Here is a 25,069-nt window from a genome sequence, read left to right on the forward strand (position 1 = left end):
CACATTTTATTTGGGACATTTCAGCAGTGAGGTACCCTGTGCAGTCCTGGGAGTGTGGGGGTTTGAAAGAAGTTATTTTTTGAACAAAATTGTCTTTTCTAATGAGTCATGTCTCCAAAGCATGACAGTCTCAGTTTAGTCATCTTGGCTTCTAGAAAGAGCTGAGTTTTGCTTTACTCTAAGACCCATTTATTTGTCTTTTTGGCAGTTCAGGGTGTCTTCTCCTCCAGCACATTTCAAATGAGTTGCTTTCTCCACTGTCCAGCTTTCACAACCATACGTAGAAATGGGAAATATAATGGCATGGACAATCTTGACGTTGGTATTCAGTGATATCTCTTTTCACTTCAGGATCTTGTCTAGTTCCTTCATAGCTCCCTTTTCAAGTCCCAGACTTCTGATTTTTTGGCTGCAGTCTCCATTCTGATTAATGACTGACCCAAGGTACAGGAAATCTTTATTTCTTTGTCTTTATTGTCTCTTTTAAAATTAAGCAATTCATCTGTAGTCATTATATTTGTTGACATAATGTTCAATTGTAAACCTGCCTTCCACTTTCTTCCTTCACTTTCTTCAGTCTTTGCTGAAGTATGGTGTGTGATACAAGGTGCATTAAATTTCATATTGGAGGACCATGATCAGAAGCAAGAACTTGCAACAGTAATAATTAGTACCAGTGCAATTGAGTCCATTTTGGGGACTAAATAAAATGCCTCCCAATCTTCTCTCCTCCCCTCCCAGACTTCCTCGGCTCCACACCTACATGGTTTTTCCATGGGGCAAATTCACAGAAATGTCATGGGAGAGAAGTTCACAAACACTTGGTCATGGATGTCCCACATCTTAGCTTGTTTGGCCTCAAGACTGAAGTCCTTTGTAGATTTTCTTGAGGCCCAACAAACTCAATAGAACTGAATTACACTCAAGACATTAAGATTGGGACAGGCCAGAAGGATGAGCAGAAAGTTTACTGAAGATGGAAAACTATAAGGAAGTTCCCCCCCCCCCAAAAAAAAAAAAAAAAAAAAAAAAAAGCCAGAGAAAGGAAAAATAGAAGATACTGGCTAAATAAGAGAAATTTGAAACCACTTGATGGTCATTAAAGGTACTCAAGAATTTCTTGGAGGCATATTTCTACAAGGATTTTGCAACTCAGGTAGTATTCAGAACAATTTGAGTTTTGACATAAATTAAACCTTTTCCTGTATATTATCCTGCCACTTAAACAGTGCGACATTATGCACTTCAGGTACTATCCTGTTGCTGCTAGTGTAATTACGAAGACAAAGACTTTTGTATGCTTTTTTTTCTTAAGATGAAAATGTCAGGGATCTTCTTTCTGTATACCATTTTGCTGTTTCTAGTCAGGATTTTTTTTAAAAAAATCACCAGACTAATGTGAAGTTAGCATTTGGGTATTCAAGTGGCATGTTCAAATTGAATCTTATGTTATTTATGTTATTTGCATAATTAAATATCAATGCAAGTACAAACTTTAGGAACAGGCCTCCTGTTGGTCACAACAGATTGAAACCCAGTATGTTAAAAATAGGAATTGAGATGATTACTTTACCCTATGGCTCTGAAACTTTCTTGTCCAGGTATTTAGTATGCTTTCTTAGTGACATATTTGTCAACAATTTGGACACCTGCATTAGAATGAAGACATTTATATAGCATTCAAAACAGAATTGCAAAAGGGAAAGGAACAAAATGTGTAGGAAGAATGAAAACATGAAACCAGACCCAGAGATTGTAAATATAGATTTCTGTATTTGTTTATTGTTTCTTGTATGCAGGAAACATTTATTGTACAATTTACACAGCTTTAAAGTTGTAAAATGGTTTACATGTGTACAAAATATGCTCATTTTTAGGAAAAAAGTATATACTAATAGCAACAACACTGGGAATGGGAAGCAAACAATTATTCAATTCAGTGTGCAAATCTTTTATAAAAATAGAAACACTACAGCTCTACAGGTAGCATTTCCTGATAAATTATTTAAATAGCATATCTACACAAATAAGAGATTACCTGTTCCAACATTAATGAAAAAATAATTTATACAAAATGCAAGGACTTGTATACAAGATGATGGGGGGAAACCAATCTAGCACAATATCATAAATCATTCTCAGCATTGCTTCAATGCTGTTTTCTTACTTGGGAAAATGTGTTTCTGTAAAAACATTTTTTACTATGTACAGCTTGCTATCTTTTTCTCTCCTACTACAGTAGCTTTAAATTTTGTTGGTATTTAAACTCTTCTTAATCCAAAGGGTTTTTTTTCCTTTTCTCAGTTACACAACAATGAGGTAATATTTGTACATTAAAGTTTCACTTTTGACATTCTTTTTTTCCCAGTAAGAGGAAATTTGTGGATAAACATATGCTGCCCCTTATATACCATGAGCAGTCTTAAACAATGATCCAGAAATCCCACCTGTCAGACACTTCTCTTTGGTGACTAGGGTGTGTGATCTGCAAAAGTCAAATAGTTCTCATCTCCTTTCTTCCTTTAATCTGTAGCCTCCTCAGGCAGGGATTTTATTTCATTGTCTGGCACAATGACCAATAGGCATGCTATAACTGTATAGCACTATCACAAAAGTGAGAAATACAACCATCCACTGAGAATGTATCCTGTGCAAATTCTTTTAAAAGGAGGAATTGTGTAGACTATCAGTGGATTGTGACAAAAACTATCTTGTCTCCTCTCTTAAAAGAGTGGATAGTCTAGAACAGCCAACATTTTAACATCTTTGTGGTTTAAAAATGGAGCTTTAAGTAGCCAACTAGGATACTTTGGCCTAAATAAAACTGCTAGTCCTCATTGGAGTAACCCCACTGAATCGGTGGGATTTACCTAAGGGTTGACTTATCATTCAGCAGTTGACTTAATGGATCTATGCTAGCTGGGGCTAGCAGTTGGATATAGCGCGATGCCAGCTGCTTTGTACAGAGGAAGAAAGACAAATGTATTGAGAACAAAACATAAAGCCTAACCCCCACCCAGCTACTATTTTTCTGTGCCCCACATCGTTTATGAAAAATTTGCTCTTTGTAACTAAAATGTCTTCTACACAGATATCTAGATTCACTATAGAAAAATAAATAACCTGTATTTACAATGTGACAGTCATGGAGACATGTAGCAAAATGATTAAATGGATAGTCTTGACGCATTCTTTCTGTTTCACTCCATAGTCCTTTGTTATGACAGGATAGGTAAAAAATAAATATTTTACATTTTTTTATCTACATTTCCATTTCTACAAAAATCAATGTTTTCAAAATGTCCTTTAAAAAAACACTCCACTGCATTTTGTAGAAAAAAAAGATTTTCTATTTAATTGTGTTCGTCACTTTTTGTGCCTTTGTAACCATAATAAAAGCAAAACAAACATAGTTTCTTGAAGGCCAATACAAGTGCTAAACTGAGATGAAGGTGCTTTTAGGCACCTTAATATTCTTGCTACATCTGTACTAGCTACCTCTCGTATCAAATCTCTGTGTTATCATGCAACGGCACATGTAAACTTGCTTTTCCTATCTGTTCCTCTAAAAACCCTTCCTGACCAAGCTGGCACAATCCAGTGTGCCTATGTTGTTGCTCCTTTTGCCCCACAATATATATGCATATTTAAATGTTTAATGCTGTATGGGGCTAGCCAGCTACTGCAGCTAGTTTTACTATATAATCAAGCATTTCCTATTAACTGAAAAAATGTTAGGCTGTAATCCTATGCACAGTTATGTGGGAATAAGTCCTATTTGAATTCACTGGGACTTGCATCTGAGCAAACATACATAGGATCACATTGTTCAATAGACATGTAACAGTCCCTCCAATTTTTCTGGATATAAACCACCGGAAGCACATTCCCATTTCAAAACGTGAGGCAGGTGCCTTCAGTTTCTGCTATTCTTTCTCTATCCCTCTTCTGTAAGATGAAGTGTACAGTTAATGTTTAAGTAGTCCACAACATGTCATAAAAATGTTCTTACTATAAAAGTGCTACTCCATTGGACCTCCAGTTAAAGAGAGGCAGTGACAATGCCCAACTAGACAAATGTCTTTCTTACAGAAGTGACTATTTGCTCCTCAGGCAAAGGATGTTCTTATTCGTGAAAGAATTTGATTTCTTCTATGCCAACAGAGGTCAGATAGGAAGTGTCCTTTGCCGCTCTCTCTCTCTCTCAAAAGCATTATCTTGAGGCAGGTCATGTATTTTCAGTCTATGAACAGAAGAAAGGAAAGAGCAAAAAGAAATGGTCCCAGGATTTGTGGAAACAAAACATTTTGGAAGGTGCAATATCAGCATTTTGAAATACTTTCTGTGTCAACTGCCTTGTCATCATGGATCTGCAAGAAGAAAGGAAAAACAGCAAATTACCACTTCTGGTTTATTAGTAATTAAACTGCTATCATTAGAAGACATCTTCAGAAGAAGGCATTTGTGTATATTTTTTGTATTCTAACAAGTACAGGTACATAATTCTCTTTCAAAATATGAGATGATACCCAGGAAATTTTATGAAAGTTTGTAACATATGTAAGTGGATTTATAAACCATTGTTCTACACCTATAGGTAAACGAGGTTCAAATATGAAGTGATTACAAATAGGCATCTCAGTAAAGAAGAGAGATGGGGAACACCTGGCTCTTTAGATGTTATTTCTCTGCTGCTCCCATGATTCTTAACAATTGATTTTTACTAATGGGAATTGCAGTCCAAGAACATTTGCAAAGCCACACATTCCTTATCCCTGATATCGAGGATCTAGAAAATGCTATCTCCTTGTCTCAAAGTCTGGTTCCATGGAAGGTGGCTTTAGTTATATATTCCTGTATGGCAGGAAGCTGGAGTAGATGGCCCTTGTTGTCCCTTCAGACTCTACTATGAAAAGCAGAAGAGTCCTGGTGGTGCAGTGGTTAAATGCCTGCACTGCAGCCACTCACTCACAAACTATAAAGTTATGAGTTCAATACCAGCAAAAGGGCTTAAGCTCGACTCAGGCTTGCATCCTTCCGAGGTCGCTAAAATGAGTACCCAGATTGTTGGGGGAAATTAGCTTACAATTTATAAACCACTTAGGGAGTGCTTAAGTGCACTGATAAGCAGTATAGAAATGTACTTGCTATTGCTATCTTTGTTCACACAAGGGGGTGTTCCCTTCCCCTCATTTATAGCCTGAAACACTACCTAAAATTTGCTCCGGAGAATCTGCCAACCTGCAGATCTGTGGGCGTTGAATCAAAGGAATCCATTCCATTAGCAGATACTGTTCTGCTGACAATCCAGTATATTCACACCCCACTTTAAATGAAATCCTGTACTAAACATCACTCTTTCCAAGGTGATGGTTTTCACTACTAAATATTATTTTCTGTACAATCCACCCACACAGAGTGATATAGCCAAAGAGCTCCTACAGATATTTTTTTAAAAACACTTTTGAATTGATAAAACTGAAAATGTAATATATTGGCATAGTATTTTGAGCATAAGGAAGTTGCCATACAAGTTATTTCAAAAGAACAAATTATAATAAGAAATGTGGGTTATTACCTCTACATTCATATTTAAGATCTGAGAAGAACACCATTTCTTGAGAGAAAACAAATAATCCTAACCGACCGCCAGCATAGGTTTTGTCATAAATGGGGCCAGAATCAGCCATGATTTTCTTTCCTTCGTACATTACAACCCTGCAAAGGAAAGTCATTGTAATGAATCTTAAACAAGCTACAATGTTTGTTCTACAAATATGAAATTAGGCATTATCAAAAAGGTGTTAGCTCTTTTAAAGTTGTTTTATTGATACTTACCGAATGTAACCAGTCTTTGGTCTGTGACTGAGACGCCATCTGTAGGCAGTGAAATCTTTCCAGCCTGTGTGACGAGGATCATGCCACAGAGTCCGCACCTGAAAAGTAAATATATGGATGAATTATGTATTAAGAATGTGTACAAGACCTTGAAGTCAACCATATGCTTGGAATGCCATTTGAGACATGTCAAAAGGGGGGAAATGGTATAGCCAGCATCCCTGAGCTTCATGTGGCTCCTGTTTCTCTATGTGAGCTACACTGACTGAATCCTCAGGAAAGAGATTGCCAGGCCTACCTTTAAGTGGACAAGATGTACACTTTCTTATTTTGGGAAAGATGCACAGCAGTGATTTGTGCAGTATAAAAAGGCACAGAAAACATTTCATGAATCTGGTTATTCCTGTTTCTCCAAGATATTAAAACTTAAAATAGCTTGAAATGAATTTATTTATTGAAGAAAGCTGTCAAGGGAATCATTCAAGGAAAAAAACCTTTATAATAGCACTTTCAAAGAACTTATCAGTTCCAGAGGTTCCTAGGTGCTGTCTCATATGGACAGCTATGGTTTGTGAATCAGTGACTTTGGGGGGGGGGGGATAATTTCTGTCATCATGATGGACAGAAAAACTGTTTCTGACTCTATGCACATGTACAGTCTCCTGAACTGAAGCCAATGCAGAAAGCTCAGGGTATGTATAAGGCCCATAAAACTCACAGAATTCATGTGATTTTGCATTTCCGTTTTGTTTAGACATGTTTTTCAAATCAAAATTCTTTCTCACAAAACATCCTTGTGCTTTAGTATAATCCACCCTAGACCTCAGAAACACAGCATAAATTTATTAGCCAAAATACTCTCTTACCTGCCCAGCAGTATTTCCAGTGTGCCACAGTGCATTACGAAGGTGTGTTCCGGGCCCTGTGGTGGAATTCACTACTTTGATAGAAAGTCCTGAATATCCTTGAGCTTTGGTTGGTTCTGTATCCCAATAAGTCTGGGTCACTTGTTTCCACATGACTACATAAAAACGACTGCTGGACTGATATCCAAACACAAAGCCTGCATAGTCATCATCCCTTTCTGTATTAATGAAGAATGTACCACTGAAATCAACAGCATTAAATTCATCAAAACCTGAGAAAAGGAAAGGAAATGTGTTTGTTATCAATCTTGTAGTAATAACAACAATAACAATGATAATGCCAATGTTCTGCCATGCATTAAAAATTCATTATTGGTTAATTTAAGAATAGACCTTTTAATTAAAGTTTTATACAGCTAGTAAACCAATATATATATATATGTGTGTGTGTGTGTGTGTGTGTGTGTGTGTGTGTGTGTGTGTGTGTTTTACTTCCTTTAAATCTGCAGTTATGATATGTCAAAAACTATCCTGAAAGATAGAATAAATGTGTACTCTAGATAATCACAGTTGGGTTTTCCCACTAAAAGATATTGACTGCTTGCAAAAGGATAACTGGTATGAGCAGCTATATTTACATTCTGTTGTAAAAATATGAAGTCTATTACTCTTACACCACAAGGGAAAATGTCTGCTAATGTCATGGTGGGTGTGGGTTGTGATGCTCCACCCGGCTACTTGCTTTTAGAGGGACAAGCTGGCCACAAGGAAGAATGGGGGCCTGGGAACCTGAATTCAAAGGTGAAATAACTACTTGTTAAATTTTATTACACAGCGCTTGCCCAGTGGTGTGAGCTTTCCACTGTACATAGACAAAGGTGAAGCAGAGCTTTGTAGCAAACAGTTACTCATTGCAGAAAGAATATTGTTCTTATTTACACACATATATGGTAAATACACAAAGATCTCAAATTGTCTACTCACCAACTGCAAGTCCAGGATCACAGTTGACAGTCTGAACCAGTTCTTTGCCTTGATGACGAACAACCCAGTTTGGATCATTTTGAGATGTTCCCTTAGGATCCAAGGGAATCATTTGAAATCGACGGAAGTCTGTCTCACTGATATCAACATTCTCTGGGCAGATGTCATCAATGTCTAGAACATTATCTTTGTCAAAGTCATCTTTACATGCATCTCCACGCCCATCACCTGACCAAAAAATAAATAAAAATGAGAGTCAAGAAATGTAAACAGTAATCAAGAAGTGACCACATTTCACATTTCAAATTCCATATGATATTGAAATACGTGTTTCAATTTATATTTCCAGGAATTTTGCTGAGTCCTGGAAACCACCTTTGGTCAGCAGCAATAATGTTTATACAAGTTATGCCAACATTTAAGAACCAAGGTGCAGATTTGGTAATTTCCTTACAAAATCATTTTTCTCTATCCTCATTTGACATTATTTCTCTTTTTAAATAGTGCCCCAGGCCAAGTCTCTCTGCTTGGTCCGAAAAGCCATTAGGTAAGTTTCTCCATCATTTCAGTAAAAAGCCATGTCTTTTAACTTGTGATTGACCACCCCTGTTGAAGTGACTGAGGAAGTCTTTGCATGCATGGAAGTCCTGTGCAAGCACTGTATATCCTGGTTGAAAAAAAAGATCAGCAGATCAGAACAAAAGGCAGTATTTCCCAGTATAGTAAAGCAATATTACTTCAATGCATCGGGGGGGAAAATACGTTGCCCTTAAGTGCTGTATTAAATGTTGTATAGAAATGCTGAAACTGCAAAACAGGCTGGTTACCTATTCTTGCTAGAGAGGATTAAAAAAAAAAGTTGACTAACTACTGCACTGTGTATTAGCAAGTTTAGTCCTAGCTAATTCTTTCTAGTGCAGTTTGACAGTGGATCTTACCATCAGAATCAAGTTGGTCTGGGTTGGCAACCAGTCTGCAATTATCTTTATCATCTGGGATGCCGTCATTATCATCATCATGGTCACAGGCATCACCTTTCCCATCTTTGTCATGGTCAGCCTGATTAGCATTGGGCACATAGGGGCAGTTATCAAGGTTATTTTGATGGCCATCTTCATCAATGTCCTGGTTGCTATCACATTTGTCACCTATACGGTCAGAGTCGGAATCCGTCTGGAAGGCAAATGTAGGAATTTGTTAAAGACATAATTAAAGGCTCCAACGACAACTGAAAAATTGTTACTATTAATTTAGTTTCAGCAGTGGCCTCATTTAGTAGTCTCTTGTTGAATTGCAGCGTTCAGATGGAATTTCTTATTTCAGTATTAAAAGCAACTCCCTACAGGCAATCCTTTGCCCACATGAAACTTTCTCTTCCTCTGAGGTGAATGGAGAAGGTGATGAATGGAGGAGCTTTTTATACATTAAAATACACACAAGTTGAATCCAGATTTAGGCATGTGCAACTGACTGGCAGAGGGGTACCTCCATGCACAGAGGGTTGAAGAACTTCCTGAATGAGTATGTTGTGGTGGAGCTGCAGTCTTTCTGGCAGCCAAGGACAAATCTTGGACCTAATCCAGTGTTTGGAGCTGGTGAGACTTGACTATAGTTAAATGGTGAAAGAAATTGGGCATTGATAAAGCATTAATGCCCATTTTAAAAAGTCACTTGTTGCAGCTTGTTTTGGAATTTCATGAGACACATTACCTAAGCCCCACAAATGTATTCATCAGACCATTAGGACCTGAGAAAATACTGAGTTCATCCTTTTCTTGGCACACACTTCTATGTAAATTCTTTGCCAGAATGCACTAATCTGTTTACTTTTCCAGATAAGATGAAAGTTCCACTTTCTGCTTTTTCTTGCACTTTGTACTTTCCAAGTACAAATGCTGTACAAATGGATGGCAGTAGGTTTTTAAAAAATCTACCTCACTGTTTTGCCATCCTGTATTTTGAAAGTCTATGCTTTGACTTCTACTCCCAGTAAAGATCCAGTGCTGGCATGGTGCCCACAGTGATGAGTCAGAAATATATTAATTTAATGCAGCACTGTAGGTTACATTACTCTTTTAAGATATGTATAGTTCACATGTGTTATCAGGCTATTCACTTTCTGACTTATGATATCTAGATACAAACTATGACAATCAAACTATCCCAGTTTATCTAGTTTTGTGTTACTGTTTGTTGGACTGATGGCATGAGATCATTTCACTGAGAAAATTAGTGAAGCGCATTGAACTGCCAGCTGAAGAGCAAGATTTGTATGCAACTGAAAGTTAGTATTCTCAAACAGGAATACTTAAAATTCATTTATGCCATTTATTTTTTACCCATTACTTTAGAAATCACCCTTTTCTTAAAACAGTCTAACAAAAAGTATGAGGAGACTTTTGATATTTTAAGCGACTATTTAACCTCTGGTGCCCATCTAGATTCTACCAATTTACTGCAGTTTTTCTGGGACCATTCAAGCATTCAAGTTATGCCCCTGAAGCTATTAATCCTACTGCTTTGTAATAACAGGACTGTACAAGTTTTATCCACTGCTGCTATAGAACCCTCAAATTAAATGGGAGGGGCTTGAAAACTCACTTTGTTTGCAGTCCCTAAGCAAGTAAAGCTTTTATATGCACACACATGAACACACTGAGAATGAATTTTGGAATATGCTTTGAACTGTTCTATTAGAGTTGTGATGTAGGTGTTCTGTACAGCTTTAAACTTTGTTCTTAGCAAAACAACTTGCGTGTGCATTTAAAGGAAGTTAAATTCACTGCACTCTTAGCGTCAGGACATGTGTCATAGACAGAACTTCTTGTAAACAAACCTTTGTTACGTTTTATTACTACATATTGGAAATATGAATGTTAGATTACAGTGTCATATGGTTTATGTTGACTTAATCAATCTAATTTAATAAAATGTTAGTTTTTCTGATACTAGAAATTTTCATTTATTTGATCATTAAATTTATATCCCATCTTTTCCCACAAATGTAAGCTTGAGGGTTACAGTTGTACTATTAGTCAACATGTGGGGTGCATTATTATTATTATTATTATTATTATTATTATTATTATTATTTTGCTAACAGAATGCATTCCATCTAAAATGATATCCTTGAATCTTTTATATAATCAGCTGCCTCATTACTCTCTTCTGGGGGAAAAACCCTCAAATGTTTCAGATAATAACAGTTGCATTCTTGAACATGTTGCCAACTAACATATTTTGCAATGTTATGTATGGTAAGAAACAGATATCAGTTAGTAAATATAAGCTCAAATGCAATATTTATAGGCAAAGGCATTAAGCTGACCTGATCAGGATTGTGTTCCATAGGACAGTTGTCACACTGATCACCAACACCATCCAAGTCTGTATCTTTCTGATCAACATTGTACACATACTGACAGTTGTCTCTTTCATTAAGAATGCCTACAAATGCAGATTGAACCATTCAGAATTAGTGACATGAGTAATGTACATCTAAATAATTTTAATGTAGAGTATGACAGTGACTATAAAGAGAAAAGGAAAGTACTAAAAGAAGCACATCTGTCCAGCATGATTTATGACAGCACTGACACTGTAATCATTCAATCCTGTGGTTGCACATTTCTCATTATCATCTACAGCCCCACAAACCAAGTGGATACTCAAACTGAAACACAGCCAAGGATAGCCACCTATGTGCACTAAATAATAACACAATAAGTAGAACCAGTCCTGCTGTGAGGCAAGGTTAGGGCAACAGTCCACCTGGGGTAGCAGATTTTGGGGCATAATTAAGTGATATAGGGCCACTGGGAATTCTTCCTACATAATCTAAATCAAATGAAGAGCAGTGCTTATATTTAAGCTAGCAAATAAATCTATACTTTGTTTTATTACTGGAGTCTATAGATCAAAGGAGATAATATTCATTTCACTGAGAACTCTACAAAATTATATCCTGAATCTTAAGCCACAAGATATTTTTTCAATGGGACAAATGGTATTTCACATTAACAGATGGTTTCTGGCACTATGCAGATGGGTGAAGCAAGTGGATAAGAAAAGAGAAACAAAGCTGTACCATCGCCATCAATATCCACAGCACAGGCATCTCCTTCTCCATTATTATCTGTATCTATCTGGTCAGGATTGTGATTGTAAGGGCAGTTATCACAGCGATCACCAACATCATCCCTATCATAGTCATACTGCTGTGGATTATAAATGAATGGGCAGTTGTCCTGTAGAAGACAGACAAGAAAACTTTTAAAACATGTCTACAAATTTGACTTGTTCACTTTTGGGTTTACACACTGTTATTTGAAAAGATTTATCAGATGAAGAATGAAAAATCCTGTCTTACACTGATGACAAGGGGTGAGATGAGAGTATCTGGTGGTACAGGGGCCATCCCATTCTATGCCCTGCAGAGCATAGAAGGTATGGAGGGTGATTTTTGATCACAGTGGAGTGGAATTAACTACATCAGCCCACCATCTCACTCAATTTGTCTAGAATTTCCTACAGTTTTCAAGCTTGAACATAGCAGATAGCCTTTACCTATATCAAGATGTGATAAGCATAGTCTAAATTTCAGAAAAATGTAAGTAGAAACAAACTTCTGAATATATGAAACAGACCTTGTGAAAATATGGACAAAAAGGAGAGTTCTATTTACTTAGTAGAAGTTACACTTACTCTGTCATCTGGAATATTGTCATTATCATCATCACTGTCACAAGCATCACCAATTCCATCTTTATCATAATCTTCCTGTCCAGAGTTGGGAAGGTTTGGGCAGTTATCCTGCAGCAAAAAGACATTCACAATTATTTTCTAAAAATGGCTATATTTCATTCAGTGAAGAGCATAGGCACAGCCTAACATGGCTGATGATATCAGTGTATTGCGCCATTGGAATTTTCTCAGGTTTGTGGTTTAATTTGTTCTGAAAATTAAACAGCAATAGAAATGGGGAAAAACTGAAGGATAATTGCATTCTTTCTGTAGGAGAATTAAATCAATCAGTATTAAGGTGTGAACCAAATGAAGTTTGTCCCCAGTTTTAAGGGGGACAGTGGTATGAGAGAGAAAATGTAGAAATATACTTACTTTAGTGCAATGGTAAGTAGCATTGGCAACGCAGACAAGGTTCTCATTTGGCCATCCATCTAAATCTGTGTCTTCTCCACAGATATTGCCATTACCAGCATAGCCTGGTTTACATTCACAGCGATACATGGGATCACTGAAGTGCCCAAGGTAAATGCACCGGGCATGCTTGTTGCAGTCATGAGTTCCATCAGTACATGGATTACGTGGTTTGCAGACCTAAGAGACCATACAAAAACAACAAATAATGAATACACATGAAGAAGTGTGTCTGTCCCATAGTCGTTTTTCGTATCTACAGCTTAATTCAAACTAGCAGTTTTTCATGCAGCTGCATGCCTGTGAACACACAGTGAAGAACTCAACAGTGTGACCCAACCCTCAGCATTTTTCCAGGTCTTAAATATATACACCCCATTTAGAGTACCTTTAATCAACAGGCCCATGCACAGAACTCCTACTTTTTCCTCCTGCCATGCACAGATCCAAAAAGACACTGCAGTTTTATAGACAGGGAACCTGGTATCTGGGTAATACCTGCTTGTTTGCTATTGCATTCTCCACTCCTCGGCCAAAGGGCTGCGTTCCAGTAAAACGTGGTGGGCAAGGCAGGCAGTGGTACCCAGGCTCAGTATTCTCACACCTGTGCACTCCACTCAAGACAAAGCAAGCATCTGGAACCTCCTTACACTGGAACAGAAGAGAGGGAAATTACATTACAATAGTTGTAGGTTTACTTATTTTTGTACATTTTTATCCTAAATTCAAAGTAATAAACATAATATATTTATAAATATCATGAACAATTTGAGTTCTTATACCTCATCAACATCTTTGCATTTGACTCCATTTCCATGATAGCCAGCAGGGCAAGCACCACATTTCCAGGAACCATCAGGAAAACTAGTACATGTTGTTCCCGCAAAGCAAGGGTTAGAGAGGCACCCATCTGGGAGGAAAAAAAAATAAAGTTGGGATTCCATAATGTTATTAACGACATGCACAACAATAGCAAGAAAAACAAATCAACAAATATTCTTGAGGATTTTGTGTCAAAGAATTCCCTTGGATCTAATTTTATTTGCACTGAACTGATAGTCTTGGTCAACTCTACCCTAAATTACACCAGTAGGAAATGAGCTCAGTATTGGTTAGCATACTGACAAGATATGTTTGCCTCTCCATTGAGAAAATTAGACATCCGTATCTTCAGGTTCGCCACAATGTTCTGAAGATGATGCAGCAAAGAGAACAAATGCTGTTTTACAGTTCACAGTTGCAATAGATGATTACTTACCAATTGGGCAATCCTGCTTGTTGCAGATCTGGTTGTCAAATGCTTCACCTATACAATCCTTCCCTCCATACTGGGGCTCAGGATTGTTGCAGAGACGGCCACGCTTCTGGACACCCCCTCCACATGTGACTGGACAGGTATCCCATGGTGACCATGGTCCCCAGTTGCCATTGACTAAAGAAAAATGAAAATTAGAAAGTGTAAGCATCCAGAAAACAAAGCACGGATAACCTCTGGTACCCTAATAAGTTATCTACAGTACTATGTAGATAAACTTATAGATGATAAAAACTTTAAAATTCAGGCTAATTGGGGTCCTTCTTGTATTTTTCTTCTTCTGTTCTTTTAAATGATTACCACAGCCAGATGATTTAACAGGAGATGGGATACAAAGCATTCAGTTTTTAATGCTCAACTTACTTGGGCAAGGGCTTTTCTCGCAAGGCATGTTTTCTCTTGCTTCTCCTTCACACTCTTTGCCACCCATCTGAGGAAGAGGAGAGTTGCACAGACGAATTCTAGTAATCACTCCACTTCCACAAGTCACAGAACAGGACGACCAAGGGGACCAATGGCTCCAGGCACCATTCTGTCTGACTGCAAATAGACATACATGTTACTGGTGACAAAGAATCATGCTCTTTATAAGTAATAAGTAGGACACTTCTGATGTAAGCAGTAATACAGAATTGCTAATATTAGATAATATAATTAAAACAGAGAAAGATATGATGATGTGTCACAACTGAAACTGAGAACTACTGTATTATATTTGATTTGATATTTGAAAAATGAACAAAAATTGTATATTACTACTCCTATTGATTTAAGTAGCCCACTATTGTATCAACTCAACGTACTAGGGGAAAAATGCTTTATGATGATGTTGATTTGCAAGCAACCAAACTGTGCTTGTCAGTAACATAAAGCATTAATCAGTTTCTCAACATTATGTTGATTGACCGAACACTGATGACCAAAATAAGTTGCATTTATTTTCTGCATGAAAAAATTGAATTCTTACATCTCTTATCACACTCCTGCATATTGCAGATTCGTGTTTGGACAGAGGAGCCTTCGCAGCGATGGTTGATTCTGTCACAAGAACGTCCTCTCTGCTGGATGCCATTGCCACATGTCGCAGAGCAAGTTGTCCACTCAGACCAAGGAGACCAAATATCTTCTGCAGAATCACTGACTGTAAACAGAAACACTTTATTATTTGTATCATATACCAATAATTCTTCCTTACATATTCTGTGCTGAGATTTGTTTAATTGAATAGCTTAAAACTGTTTCTACACCTGTATTTTTTGTTTGCAACTGTATTGTTGCAACAGTCCATTTCTAAGTAACTGAAACAGCTAGTTACCTGCTATGTGCTTTTCTTTAAGAAAAGAAACAAGCATCAAATGTCTTGGTGATGAAGAGTTGTTTCAGTGGGAAGCATGACAACTAACAAATTTAGGGATAGCTTTCATTGTATTTCAGATAATAAAACAGGTTAGCATAATAACACTTCTTCAGTCTTCTGCTTCCATTTGTTTTGACCTTTGATAACCACCTACATCTCACTTTAATGACTGTTTTAAAAATGCTCAGAAACAGCTTAAAGTTTTTGCAGTTTTCTGTAAGGATTTTCATATAAAAAATAGCCACACATATTTCCACATTTGGGTTGCTGTTGAAATCTTCTGGGGCAGAATTCTGCCTACTAGCATTTTGTTTAGACTTCCCCAAATTCAGAAATGGCTGTCATTTTCAATATTTTAAACCACTTCAAAAGGTGTCAGTGAAGGTAACAGAAAGGTTTTATGAATGGAGGAACTCCCAGGTAATTATGCCAGTTGACCTGCTTATGGTCCTGTACAGCAGCTAGCTTGGCAGAATATCTAATCCAGGCCTGCCTATCTCACATTATGTATTCTGAACAATACAAGCACTCTGTGGTGTTGTCATCTGAACAATAGCCTTTAGAACAAGAAACTTACTCAACTTGCTCTGGAATTCTTAAATTAATTAAGGTCCTTTCACTATCATCTGTTTTGTTGATGTGTTAGGGGAAGGAAATACTTTTCTAAGCTAATTTTAATAGGTGTGGTTCTCTCCCATACTCTGATTAGAGCTAGGAAATTATAACCACCTTTTTAACTGAGAAAAAAAATCAGATGCAACCAAAAGTTCAAATTGTGTGCTGTTAAAAAAAAAAACTACTTTATACAGAATTAGTATGGAAACTGGAATACTCTGGGACAGTGATTAATCATTTATGCAATTCTTTGGCAGTTTGTAATGTAAGCAGTTTTGCCTCATATGGAATATTTAAAGGAATAAATAGATTTAAACTGTATTTTCTGGACATTCCACACTATTAGCAATTTCTCACCTCATGTCTGGTTCTAGTCCATGGGTTTATGGTTATTAATGGAATTTATTTGTATGTTTTTAATGTTGTTTACTTTAGGCCACCCTGAGGCAGAACTGTGTGCTATATGTCTGTAAACTAAATAAACACATAATTTACTATAAATGTACTTCAACATATCCCTTTCATCATTACAGTGCAATTTTTTCATAGCTGATCCCAAACTATTTATAAGATGCCAGCATCCTCATTTTGGAATTTGAGGCTTGTCAGTGCAACACACAAATTTTCCAAAAGCTAATGACCACAGACTTCTACACTAACATGATGGCATTTAGAGTACATTTTAAACAATTTCTAGTTATGAACTGGAATTCATTAGTGTAAAAATGGTTAAGAAGCTTTAATAACTTACGCCAACATCTTGGGCAGCATTCTCCATCAGGAACAGTGGCATTGGAACAAGGCATAAGAGGGCAAGATACTTTATGACAGATAACGACAGAATTCTAAACAGAGAAAGATTATATTAACAATTAATCACAAATCTGACACTTCATCTCAGAACAGAAGAATGCTAGAAGTTTATCAACAATATTTATTGGGATCTAGGGGCAAAGCAGGCCATTGTGACTGCAGTGGAAAGGGCAGAGCCAGCAAATATGTCATTGCTTCTCTCCTCACCAAGTGGGCAGTAGATGTGAGGGTAAATCCAGAACAGGGCTTCTTTCCATTGCCTATCTATGTAATTCCCCCTCCCTTCGGCCTGGTACAGAGTACCCAATTTCTTAAACTGTGGGAAACTAATATTCTTTTCTAATAAACAGAAAAGGTATTGATGCTACTAGTTCTGTAAAATGCTAATGAAAGTGTCAATAGCATCCAGTTTTCCACTAGGGGAAAATGTCTGGTTTTTACTTTGAAATATTATACAATTAAGTGTGCTGTTCCTTCTGTACATAGGTCACATTTCTACATATTATACCACCTAAATGATTGATGGTGATGGAAAATCAAACATCATGGTTTTTTAGGAATCTTTACCTGGCAAGTACATGTAGTGCAGCTGTCAGTGGTCCATTCAGCTGTATTTTGGTACACAACTTGATTATGAAGGCATGCTCCAGGACTTATTTTAAATGGACCACCAACAAATTCCATGAGACCATTCTTAAAGAGAAAAAAAGAGAATAGTTCAGTTAATGCCAATGGATCATGCTTCCAAGTAAATGTCATTACATTGCAACTATAAACCCACTAGAATACATGGGAGTACTGCACAGATAAGAGCCCCAAGACTAGTTCACACATTCAAGCCATTAATTCAGTACTTCCTATCTGTGGGATCATATAGGGTTAACTAGGCTAGGTATACATAGTTACAGCCTACAGCTACCATTTATGTAGCAACAGTAGCTGAAGAAACTAACACTATCATACTAGAAACTACTGCCACAGCCTGGGTCTAGACATAGCCCAGTTTACATTGTTGTTTTAGCTCCAAAATGCTAGCCAATTTGTGGTCAGGGAAGGGAAAAGAAGAATGGGTCCACTTTCTTTCTGTATACAGAAGCTTTTCCTCCTTGTCACCTGAAAATAATTCTTACCCATCACAGGGGAGTGGCAGTTTACAAGTTTGCCTTCTATTATACAATTTGGTCTGTATGCAGAAAATGAGCAGCAGGTCTGTATGTGTCAATGAGGCTTTAGAGGTCAATTGCTCTTCAGTTTCATTACTGTGGCCTGGTAAAGACTGGTGCTATGTGCCGGCCTGGGGCCAATTTTAGGGCTCGAGACAGTGGAGCATCCGCATGCTACCAAGCCCTACTGCGCTGTCCGGTTGCCATTATGGCTCACCCCCATCCACATGGGGGCTGCTATGATGACGTATGTGCGACGCAGCATCCAAACGGCGCCATGCCACACATACATCATCAGTGCACCTGAGGGGGTTCAATGGTGCCCCTCACGCACCCTAAACCCCCCCGCCAAGAGTGGGCTCTTTTTAGAGCTCCCAGAGGCCACGCCGTTTGGTTGCTGTGGCCTCTATGGGGGCAGAAAGGGGCAGCGTCTCGCTGTCTGTCGAGCCCCTGTGTGTTTAATAGCTACTTACCACTTTGTGGACTGAATCTTGAAGTGTTGTAACCAGGGCTCGTAAGCTTTGCAGTTCTACAAACACATTGGTGAGTTCATCACAGGAGAATCCACAGATTGCCTGGATGTCTTTTGTTTTATGGCCAATGTAGTTTGTGCGAATGGCTGGGCGGGAACCATTAATGGGATTGTCCAACTTAATGATGGTCCTAGTAGCTAAAACAGAAAATTCATGCATGTCATGATCATAGGCATACATATGTGTATTATAAAATAGAACCAGAAATCAGATAAAATATATATTTAAGGCAGAAATTTTATAGTATACAGTTTTTCTCAAAGCAAGATTTTTGAAAGGCCAGTGCAGATGGAGAAATATTACAGACTTACAACTCTCACAGCCTTTGTTCCTAAGGATAGTTTCTACTGTGGTTCCAAATACAAAGCGCACATTCTGCAGCATTCCCTGGAAAAGGAAAAAATGCATTAATTAGCAACGTCTGGTTGTTTTAAAAAAATGGAAGCATTGTACTGTAAAAAACTTGCACATTAATATATATCTACACATTTAAAAGCTTGCACTTAATTTCAACATATGTATAACATATGGATCACAGTTTGACAGTAACCAAAATACTTGCTGGCAGAACTATTTTCCCATCTAAACTCTACAGGCATTTTTCTTGAATGGAAACAGAACATAAACTTATAATCTTATTTTTATAAGAAAGCAAATGTACAACCTATGTTGGCCAGAATCCTCTTGTCTTTACACATTTATTCACTTTTTCTTCCTTGTGAACAGTATTACTATATAGAAAATTTCCTAATGACTCAAGGCTCACATCTGAATAATTTTTGCAATTAATAATAGACAAATGTCAACACTCTCTTCCTTTCCCTCATAGACAGTAATTTTTAATGGCAGCCAGGAAAAAGTTGTAGTAAGGCATGTGTGTGCACTCCAGGTTACTTCCTTGAAACAAATTCATGGACCTGCTACAACAAGGCATCTCACCTGAAAGTTGTCATTGAATCCTCCTTTTGCAATGCGGAGTCTGGCACTGCTGGCCAGGTCCCTGGTGAAGATATTCTGGATAGGTATTTCCAATTCAGCATTCACCATTTTTTCACATCCCACATACAGCTGAGCTTGATCTTCTTGGACTAAGAGGGTGATGTTGTTCCACTGTGCATGGGGCAACTCAACATCCTCCACTGACACCAGAGACTGGTTACCCTCCTTGGGAAAGATACTCAAATCCAAGGTTTTAGCCTTGCCATTCAAGACAAGCTTAAAGACATGGCCAGAATTGTCCTTGCGCTCCACAGCCAGCAGGGTGCCAGGGCTCTTCTTCACTGGGCGAAGGTTAGCTAATAGAATGAAGCCCTTTTCAGCTTGGATGGCATAAAGAATGTCTTGGAATTTGTGGTCAGGGATCGCAGGGATACGATTGGCATCATCAATGCGGTAGGCAGGGCTGGAAATCTCTGGTCCCTTCACAGGGTGTACCCCTGCCGCCTTCCGGGCTGCTCCCTTGCGACCAAAGCCAATTAGTTCAAAGAGATCAAAAACACTGTTATCATCTCCAGGCTCTGTCAAGAGAAAGAGAGAGGAATAGAGAAAGAAAATGTATTGGTTATTGTGGACCAGAGGAAACCCTACAGAGAAATTAGGGAATTTTCACACCCCGCATCAATGTTAAGCAAGCTGTTGTTGCTAAATGCATTAAAGTGAATTCTAACTTACGGTGAACTTAACATAGGATTTTCTTGGTAAGACTTGTTCAGAGGAGGCTTGAAGCTGAGAGCCTTGATGACACGAATTTGAACCCTGGTCTCTTTGAATCCTAAATCCAACATTCAACTACTACACACATTGGCTCTAAAACTCACAAAAGGGATAGGATTTGAATGCAGACCACAATGGATCGGCAGACCATTACTCTAACTGCTCTGTCTCTTCATCCCGCATCTTGTTAAGCATATTGGCTGTGAGAAGACAACTAATGCTGTGATACTGGAAGGTTGTGTGTGTGTGTGGGGGGGGGACCTTAAGGAATGTGCTCTGGGCAAGGGAAAGTCAGCCAGTTATGCACGCTCTGAGGTGAAAGGAGGCAGCCAAGCTGGCGCAGCTCTCAGAAGTTACAAGACAATTTTGGATTGGGGGGCGTGAGGCATGCCTTAAGAAATACAAAAAGCTTGCTGAGGCATTTGAGCTTTACCACAGTGGTTCTCAAACAGTGGGGTGCCTAGGGGTGCCTAACAGTTGCTCACAGGAGATGTGAAGACCCTGATCCCTCCTTCTCTTTCCAAGCCTTTTAATGCACAAAATTTACACGGTGAGTTAAATATTGAATTTACTTAAATAAATTGGTTCTAATGTGAACAATGTTATTTACTTCTAAAATGTTAAAACATAAATATATATATGAATATGTGAAGAAAAATATGCACACTAAATAAACCAATTTTTAATTCATATACTACATGGACTTGGAGGGGGTGTCATTTGCGTGTAGATGTAAAGAGGGGGAGGTCCCAAGAGTAAACAAGTTTGAATAGTACTGCTTTACAGGATTCAAAACCTCAGACCTTGGCCTCAGTGCCAGAGCGTCTGTTGAGAATAAAAGAATAACAAGAAGAACTTTGCTCAAAGAATCAGTGTGACATACTGATTTGAGCACTGGACTATGACTCTGGAGACCAGGGTTTGAATTCCTGCTGAGCCATGAAACCCACTAGGTGACCCTAGGCAAGTCACACTCTCTCAGCCTCTGATGGCAATGGCAAACTACCTCTGAAGAAATTCTGCCAAGAAAACCCCATGGAAAGTTTGCTTTGGCAACAGGCAGCATAGCTTAGTGATTTTGAATGTTGGACAACTCTGGAGACCAGAGTTTGATTCCCAGCTCAGCCATGGAAACCCATTGGGTGACCAAATAAAAGCAAAAAACACTCATAGAAATGTCAATTCACACTTCTTAACCATGCCCAAACCAGAGAACATTTTGAAATTCCAGGACACATCCTGGAAAAGGAGGACCTCTCGTCACCCTGCCCATGATAGGGTCACCTTAAGTTGGAAATGACTTGAAGCCATACAGCACACACATACCAGTGATGTATTTGTCTTTTAGTCCAAGTCTTAAGTCAAGTCTCAAGTCTGGGAGCCAACTTTTAACAGAAAAAAGTAATGGGATGTGTTTCTTGAAGAAGAACAGCAAATGAGTGAGATCTTCTCAGCAACCTGTACCTGTTGCACACCAGAGGAACCTTCTAAAACTTTCAAAAGCTTCAGAAGGATTCTTCTGCCTCAAGCCCATTGCTTAACGCATTTGCTGTTCCCTTCTAAGAAATGCACCCTGGTCCCTGGGAGCAGAACTTGCTTGCTGCTCAAAGTGAATGGCACCAGCAAGTCAGTCACTAAAAATATACAAGTCTCAAGTCCAGTTGAGTGTCCAGTGTGTCAAGTCAAGTCACTGAAGCGACGAGTCTGACTTATGTCCAAGTCAGTTGACTCAAGACTACATCACTGACACACACACCTGATTTGGAGTGTTTGTGGCTTGCACAGAGCCCCCAAATGTCAGCCTGAGGTAGAAAGGGGGCACCCCTCTGTTTCTGAACCACAGCTCCGTCCAGTCAGGGAAAAGGAGTCTGGAGGAAGGTCCCAAAGCCAGCCTCACAGAAAGCTGCCTCCCTGTCTCAAAGGGGGCTGTGGTTTTGGGTGGAGAGCCACCACACAGAACCAGCATGCAGCTATCTTCAGCTAAGTGTGCAATCCCAACTGAGGGTAGAGCTGAATCCCAGAGAGACTGGAAATTACTGGGGATTCCCCTTGTTCTGAGAAAGCCAGCATGAGGCAGTGGTCTGAGTGTTGGACTATGACTTGGGAGACCAGGGTCTGATTCCCTGCTCAGCCATGAAACCCATGGAGTGTTTGGATGAGTCACACTCTTTCAGCCTCAGGGGCAGGCAAAGGGAAACCTCCTCTGAACATACCTTGACAAGAAAACCCCCATTATAGATTTTTGCCTTAGGGTTAGCCACAAGTTGGGCTTGACTTGAGGGCACATAACAGCAGCAACAAGCACTGGTCTTATGTATGCTGCAGACATTTGAGGCTGGAGTCCCCCAGCTGCCCCCCCCCCCCCCGCTCAACCCTGGTGGACCAGTTTCACAGAGTCCCCAGCCAGGCGCTCCCATTCCTATTCCTCCAAAACCAGCGCCAAACAGGTGGGCTCTCTTCTCTCAATGCGGGGGGCCTACCACCCCTCCCCAGATCTTGGGGAAGTTACTTTTGGAAACAGCGTGCCCAGACCTCCCAACTGCAAAGGAGGACAAGGCACAGCAAAATGTAGGACCCTCAAGAAACAATAAAACAACAACAACAGAGGACATGACACCACATAAGAGCTAAAACCACTCCTGCATCCACACTGGAGAAATAACCCGGTTTGGCCCCGCTTTAACTCTTTGTCTGGCTCAAGGTAATGGTATACTGGGAGCTGGAGCTCCCAGAATTCCAGCTCCCAGAATTCCATAGCCTTGAGCCAGACAAAGAGTTAAAGTGGGGCCAAACCGGGTTATTTCTCCAGTGTGGATGCAGCCATTAAAACCATGCTTCTTAGTCCTGCTCAGAATGGAGGACCATTTTGGTATTGGACAGCAGCTTCAAATGGAGGGCATGTCCTGGAAAAGGAGGACTCTATTCGGGGACCACAACTCCCACAAATTGTAGGGTTGTAAGAGTTGTGCTCCAAGGCATAGTGGTTTGAGAGCTGGGCTATGACTCCAAGGATCCTGGGTTCGAATCCTCACTGAGCCCTTGGGCAAGTCACACTCTCTCAGCCTGAGGGCAAACCTCCGACCCATCCTTGCCAAGGACACTCCATTTCAGGGTCGCAAGGCGCACCACAACCACAACCACAACCCCCTCCAAGGGCCCCCCATCCTCTTCCCCAGAAAGCAATCCGATTTACCTGGGATCCGGTTGCTCGCGTGGACGCCAAGCATCAGGAGGAGAAAGAGGCCGCCTGGCAACTCCATGGCAGAGATCTCGCCCAAAAGAGGGAGCTGCAGCAACAACGACAAGGACAACCTTCAAACCAGAAAGGAGGGAAAAAGTGATGGACCTGAGGTGGAGGGACGATGATGGATAAACAGAAGGGAAAAGAAAAAGAGGAAGGGAGGAAGGAAGGAAGGAAGGAAAGAAGGAAGAAAGAAAGAAGTATCCCCCCCCCCCAAAAAAAAAGTGGCTGGTAAGGAAGGTTTATCAAGTTGCCACTGGCAAGACGCTGGAGATTCTGTTGCAAAGGGCTCTTGAGAGTGAAGCCTTGCAGCACCTTTGAGACTCCCTGAAAGAAAGACTTTGGCAGCAGGGAGCTTTCGCAGATCTGAAGAAGTAGAACTGAAGTCTAGGAAAGCTCCTGCTGCGGAATGTCTTTCTTTCAGGGAGTCTAGCTTTCGTCAAAAAAGACTTCAGGCAGTTCTACTGCCTCAGAGCCACGAAAGCTCCTGCTGCCCATTTCTTTCTTCCAGTGAGTCTCAAAGGTGCTACAGGATCTCTCTCTACATACTGGTCTCACAGACTAACACGGCTATGTCTTTGAATTTCTACCACGAACTATGGGAGAAGGAAGTTGGTGGCATCAGCTTTCCTAGAGGTCTAGGAAAGCTGATGCCACCAACCTCTTTCTCCCAGCCACTCTCAAAGCGACTCCTTTGCAGACTAAAGTCCTGAGACTAAGCCCACTTCGGTCTCCAAAGCCCTCTGAGAAATAGGCAAGTGTGGCTTCTCCCCTGTGCTTACCTTTCCAAGCAAAAAGGGGAGGCAACCCAAAGTGGCCAAAGCAGAGCAACAGTCTCCTCCTCCAAGGCAAGTGACCAATATCCTTTTTCCCCAGTGGAAGAGCTGCCTCTTTTTCGCAGAGTCCAATACTTTCGGTCCTGGAAGGGTCCGACGAGATTCAAGCAGCCCAAGGGGGACTCAAATGGGGAGAGAAGAAAACAAAAAATAGAGGGAGACGTTGCCCAGTAGTCCTCTGACCCCAGACCCTTTTGGCTCCAGGGGCCGCCGCTGCTGCTGCTGCTGGTGGCGCTTCTTCTTCTGGAGTGGAGAGGAGAGTTGCCTTGGCTTTTAAAGGGTGGCTTGCATTCCTGAAAAGCCCCGCCAGCCAATCAGGAGCCTCCGGGGAGGAAGCGGGTTGGGAGGGGGCCAGTTTACCTCACAACAACACAAAACACACACACACACACACACAGAGAAAGAGAAGCAGACGAAATTGGGGAGGAATGTGGAGATGGATGGATGGCTGGACTGGATGGCGGGAAAGGAAGCGCCTTTCATTGAGGGGAGGTTTTAGTCAGCATGCTGTGTGGGGGGTTGAGTTATTAGCATTAATTTTTATTTATTTATAAATTTATTTCATTTTTTTAGGCCGCCTTTCTCCCAGGAAGGGACCCAAGGCGGCTCACAAGATTGGGGGAAAAAAAAACACGAAA

At 39.8% G+C, this 25,069-nt stretch overlaps 2 protein-coding genes across 3 annotated transcripts in view; one reads left to right on the forward strand and one right to left on the reverse strand.

Annotated features, from left to right (window-relative positions):
- The window catches only part of FSIP1 (fibrous sheath interacting protein 1), a 146,233-nt gene extending 130,990 nt beyond the window's left edge, over positions 1–15,243 (forward strand). The window contains exon 13 of the transcript XR_016280975.1: positions 15,157–15,243. The gene's annotated coding sequence lies outside the window, so the exon portion shown is untranslated. The remainder of the gene's footprint in view (positions 1–15,156) is intronic.
- THBS1 (thrombospondin 1) lies at positions 1,754–24,630 on the reverse strand. 2 transcript variants are annotated; one of them, XM_089521977.1, is made up of 22 exons: positions 24,378–24,630; positions 23,548–23,641; positions 19,581–20,158; positions 18,953–19,028; positions 18,582–18,778; positions 17,513–17,638; positions 16,884–16,977; positions 15,128–15,301; positions 14,524–14,700; positions 14,104–14,277; positions 13,628–13,755; positions 13,344–13,496; positions 12,807–13,025; positions 12,393–12,500; positions 11,776–11,935; positions 11,017–11,135; positions 8,627–8,861; positions 7,689–7,916; positions 6,705–6,976; positions 5,839–5,936; positions 5,579–5,718; positions 1,754–4,370 (listed from the first exon to the last, which is right to left on the reverse strand). In XM_089521977.1, the coding sequence occupies exons 2-22, from the start codon at positions 23,612–23,614 to the stop codon at positions 4,363–4,365; spliced, it is 3,531 nt and encodes a 1,176-aa protein (XP_089378103.1). In that variant the 5' UTR covers positions 23,615–23,641; positions 24,378–24,630; the 3' UTR covers positions 1,754–4,362. The 2 variants fall into 2 exon arrangements, with proteins under 2 accessions (XP_089378103.1, XP_089378102.1); XM_089521976.1 differs by having other exon boundaries at positions 23,548–23,666.
- Positions 24,631–25,069: the final 439 nt, after the last annotated feature.

This window comes from Sceloporus occidentalis, unplaced genomic scaffold (genome assembly GCF_023333645.1).
Source record: "Sceloporus occidentalis isolate IW3139 unplaced genomic scaffold, rSceOcc1.0.p SCAF_4, whole genome shotgun sequence".
Taxonomy (NCBI): Eukaryota; Metazoa; Chordata; class Lepidosauria; order Squamata; family Phrynosomatidae; genus Sceloporus; species Sceloporus occidentalis.

Excerpts from the sequence above, each read along its gene's own strand:
- THBS1 (XM_089521977.1), bottom strand. The coding sequence starts at position 23,614 with ATGGAGTTGCCAGGCGGCCTCTTTCTCCTCCTGATGCTTGGCGTCCAC. Across the intron at positions 17,639-18,581 it reads AAGATTCAGTCCACAAAGTG|AATGGTCTCATGGAATTTGT; the intron begins GTAAGTAGCTAT and ends TTTCTCTTTAAG. Across the intron at positions 14,278-14,523 it reads CGAGAAAAGCCCTTGCCCAA|TCAATGGCAACTGGGGACCA; the intron begins GTAAGTTGAGCA and ends ATTTTTCTTTAG.